The 4,540-nt window shown below is 38.9% G+C and overlaps 1 protein-coding gene across 1 annotated transcript in view; it reads left to right on the plus strand.

Annotated features, from left to right (window-relative positions):
* The window catches only part of LOC118420469 (nucleoporin NUP188 homolog), an 8,526-nt gene extending 5,388 nt beyond the window's left edge, over nt 1-3,138 (plus strand). Inside the window, exons 11-15 of the mRNA XM_035827292.1 lie at nt 127-203; nt 474-585; nt 1,354-1,554; nt 2,175-2,330; nt 2,860-3,138. Of these exons, the coding sequence (XP_035683185.1) occupies nt 127-203; nt 474-585; nt 1,354-1,554; nt 2,175-2,330; nt 2,860-3,090 (777 nt within the window). The 3' untranslated portion in view covers nt 3,091-3,138. The remainder of the gene's footprint in view (nt 1-126; nt 204-473; nt 586-1,353; nt 1,555-2,174; nt 2,331-2,859) is intronic.
* Nucleotides 3,139-4,540: the final 1,402 nt, after the last annotated feature.

Below are 4,540 nucleotides of genomic sequence, written 5' to 3' on the forward strand. Positions count from 1 at the left end.
TTTGAATGGCTGTTGCATGTGACAACAATAAAAAACAACAATAAAAACATAAGCCAAAACAAAATTGATGGATGTCCTATGCTGAGCTATTCCTGATTGATTTATGTATTTACTTTGTCTCTGCAGTCCCAGGGTTTTGGCTGCAGACAGACCAACAAACACCACTTCAGTCCTGGGGCAGAGGTTTTTGTCACACGACTAGGGTAAGTAAAATACGTATATAAATGTTGGGTAATATTTGCACATACACATATTAGTATAAACATGTAATACAAATGTATAGTTACTTCTGATCTTCATCAGTTGTGATGTACATGTACATGTATGATCTGGTGTACATGTAATATCTGCGAGCATGAAACAGAACAACTTGACACTAAGAAGTCCATTGTGTACTAAGTATATGATTCATCTAAGACAATTTTCTTCTTGGTGAAACGGCTTTGATTAACATAATGCACCTTATTTTCTAGTTTCCTGAGTTCCCTGATCCTGATAGAAGGCTTGGATCTGGAGTACCTACAGGAGACACCAGCCTCTGCAGTACCTAATCATCCCATTCCTCAGGACCAGGACACATTCAAGGTACGGAGACTACTCAGGTTCTTTATTATAAAACAGGCTATTGACAAAAAATGAACATGTACATGTAGCTAGGGCTTCCTTGTCAGTGACCAGTCATTTGTTCATTCATATCAAACAAGATTGTGACAAAATGTATGGAAAGACAAAAGTGACCGTCTGTCACCTAATCTTCAGGGCAATTCTGACTGAATCACATTGTACTGCAAGACAGTATTTTGCATACAGCTGTCTGTACATGTGTGTATACTTTACATTAAATGTGGTCGCATCTAAACTGTGAGCAGTGACACCTGTCCTGCAGTACAAAGTGAACCAGTCAGAATTGCCCTGAAGAAGGTGACAGACGGTCACCAAAACGTCGGTGAAAATAAAGCATAGGTTGTGTAAAAATAGTCTCTTTATTTAGTGACGTACCAACCTAATGAATCTATTCAAGGATATATTAAAAGATTATTCTGCTATCTTACAGTAAGAAAACAATGTGCATGATATCTGAGTGTATCTTTTGGAATTAGAGTAAAGCTATATAAATCTAAGTACAAATGTATATCAACCAGTTCACTTTCTAGCAGTATTTTATTGAGCCTGGATAGCAGACTGTTTCCAGGGCCTATACAGCCCACTCACCAGCTCTATAACCATCATACCCCCAAGGAAATTATACAGTAGGTCCCCCTGAGTGGTTAAGATTGGGCAGGGGTCTGCTATCCAAGCTATATTCTGTTTGACTTCTTGCCGAGGTTGTTTACCAATTCTCCACTCCTTCAGGCCTTGGACCGTCTCATTACTGGCTGGGGGGACAACCCCCACCATGCCCCAGTATTGCTTGGTTGGGCGGCTCTACGGTTTGTGGCCCTACCAGACGACACCAGTCCTACAACCAGGAAACTTGGTTCAGCAGCCCTGAATATTGGAGTCTTCCAATATCTGGCTGGTTTACTGAACACTGAACCATTCTCTGGGCAAACTGTAAGTAGGGGAAATCTGATGAAGAGATGAATACCTTTTAAATGTTACCCTTTGCAGTTGCTCTTCAAGCCATTTATATGTATATGCCACATTAACATTGCCTCCCATAATTCCACTGGATGCCATAATACCACCACACGAGAAAAAATACATAAATGCCAATGCAGCATTCAGATATTAAAGTGTTCAATCTTAAGAAGGCCTCTATAAATCATTATGATATTTTTCTGATGCGGTAGTATTATGACACCCAGTGGATTTATGAGAGTTGATACCGGTAGTTATCATAACTTATAATAAGATTTTTAGTACACTATTTAAATGGGAATAAAGACTTGTTTATGTGTTCTTAAGTACAGATTCTTCCAATGTTTATGTAGCTTATTTGGTAAAGACAAATACATTATTCCAAAATCTTATCCAGTAACTGTTGCTTAACTACTTTTGGCATAAATATTTAATACTGCACCAACAGCAAAGTGTGAGACATTTCCATATTGCATAACTTAATTATTGATGTTCACATTTTGACCAATTCTACAAGCTAAAATCTTCTGACTATCTCATTGGCCATTGACTGACTGATTAATTGATTGCTTGATTGATTGACATCCCTGCAGGTGCTAGCTGGTGTGGTGAGGTTGATAGTGCGAGGCCTGCTGTCCACAGTACTGTCCATGTTCCATGAAGACACCCTGGGTGGGATCCATGACCTCATCTCCGTGGTAACCCCCGTCCTGGAGCAGAAACAACTCTGTAGGCTCTTCTGGGAGTCTGTAAGTTTGTCATGTGGCTTGTGTTCTCGGAATAGATTCATACAGTATACAGGAGAGCTTATGTACAGTATGTGACAACATCCTACACAAATCTGTCATGATTGTAATAATTTTATTGTGATAATGTTACAATAAGGATAACCTCTTTCATTAACACACTATAAATCTTGAAATGTTCATGGTGTTTCTATTATTGTGTTTTTTCCGACCTCTCTATTTTGTCACAGCAAATATGTGTTTCCAATGTAGTACTAGTATTACTACTAACGCCATACTTCAGTTTCAAATGCAAATTAAAAACACTGCTAAAATCTCCTTTCTCCTCCTATTACGTAATCGTGAAATCTAATTCCTGTGAAAACCGAGAGCTTTGTACTAAATTGTTTTTTTTTTACTAAATTGTAGCCAACTTAAATTGGATGTTTTGACAACTAGTAAACTTAGAAGGTTCTCTGAATGTATTATCATCCTTCATGTTCAATTTGACATCCAGATAATTGTTTCTTGTGACTGTGTTTATTTTGTACAGGACCAGACTTCAGGGTTGGGTGTACTACTCCAGTCTGCCTGTAACAGGTTCCCGCTGGAGTTCTCCCCACTGCTGAGACTACTGACAGCCCTGGCAGTAGACAGGGAGACCACAGACAGGGTCAGTGTTGGATATTACAGTTTAACTAGTCCAATAATAGTAGAAAACCCTGTACATGCTTTTGATGATAAAAGTAGACATTCAGAAGAAGGCTTAGGACATCTGTGTTGAGACTACACGCATCTGTATCAGCTATATAGCCGTGCCCTTCGGCATAACACACCAGCTTCGCAGGCACGTGGCATGGTAGCAGCTGCTTATATTACACAGAACGACATATCACACCTAGCTTTTGCACATCTATCTGCAAGTGTTCTTTAAAACTATCCAGAGAAGATGCCCCTACTTTGCTTGGTGATAACAAATTCTGCTCTATGATAATCATAGTTCTTGGAAAATATGAATTTTTGAACACATCAATTACTACTCATGGCACCACTTAATACTGAGGATGTGAAAAACAAAACCTTTAACAGACATCTTTTCAATCATTATAATGCATTAGATTCTTTACATTCAACTTGGCAAAATCAGTTCCTTATAGAAATCACTTGTAAACTAACATGTTTCTGGCAAAATGAAATTTTCTCCAGTGGGTTTGGAAAAGTTTTAAGGTCCTTATGAATATGTCTTCTTTCTCTCCAGGTCTACGAGTTCATGAGCTGTCTGCCAGGCTATACTGAGCTGTTAGAGGAGAATAAACCTGGTGACATCCAAGGTTCTGCCAGTGGTACAGTCTGGACACTACTGAGGCATAAAGGTCTCTACAGGACAAGTGAGTGGAAAGGAGGAAGTACTTCTTGTTTGTTTTTCTGACCTATTCAACTGCATACAGGATGTTAGAATTGTACACCAAAACATGACGTACCTGACAGTGTCTCAATTTTGCCATAGGCCTATAGGGAAAAAATGTTGCGTTTCCTGTTTCAGTCATAGAAAAATTAGGGTTGGTAGGTAGGCAATATTCTGTAGACTTTGGCCCAAGATCTTTATCTAGGGAAATGGGAAACACAACATTTTTTCCTATGCCTTACAGGATCATTGTGTGTGCTTGGTTCTGTATGAGTGTGTTTGTTCATATGTTATCTATGTGCCACAATCTCTGTTACTTAGCGTTGATGTCTCTTGAAGTATAACAAGTCTTCAAGAAAAAGGATTGACTGTCGTATGTTCTACATGTATATAGGTGCAAGTCTTGTCATCCCCGCTGGCACACAAGGGGAGATCGTCAACCCCCAAGGTAATTTCAGGGGATGCTTAAAGTATGGTAAAGCAGTGAAATGGCTTCTGTTTTCTTTTTGAATGTAACAGTGGGGTTTTGAAGTCTTAGAAAGAACTAGTTGGAACTGTACATTTAGCAGGATTGGACACGTCCACTAGCCCTATTGTCCTAGGCAAGTGAAAATGCCAATTTTGCAAGACATGTCCTACCCCAAGTTAGATTTTTTCCATTGAGTGAGTTTTTTATATACATGCATGCTACTTTTCACAGTCATGGCATCAAGCATTGGTCAACACAGAAGAATAGAGGCAAAAACAAGACAGTCACTTCCATCTGATTCAATGGATTTTAAGTGACAATACATAAAAATGTCATGTAAATTTTGGGCAAGTGAAAAGT

The sequence above is a fragment of the Branchiostoma floridae genome, chromosome 8 (assembly GCF_000003815.2).
Source record: "Branchiostoma floridae strain S238N-H82 chromosome 8, Bfl_VNyyK, whole genome shotgun sequence".
In the NCBI taxonomy this organism is placed as follows: domain Eukaryota; kingdom Metazoa; phylum Chordata; class Leptocardii; order Amphioxiformes; family Branchiostomatidae; genus Branchiostoma; species Branchiostoma floridae.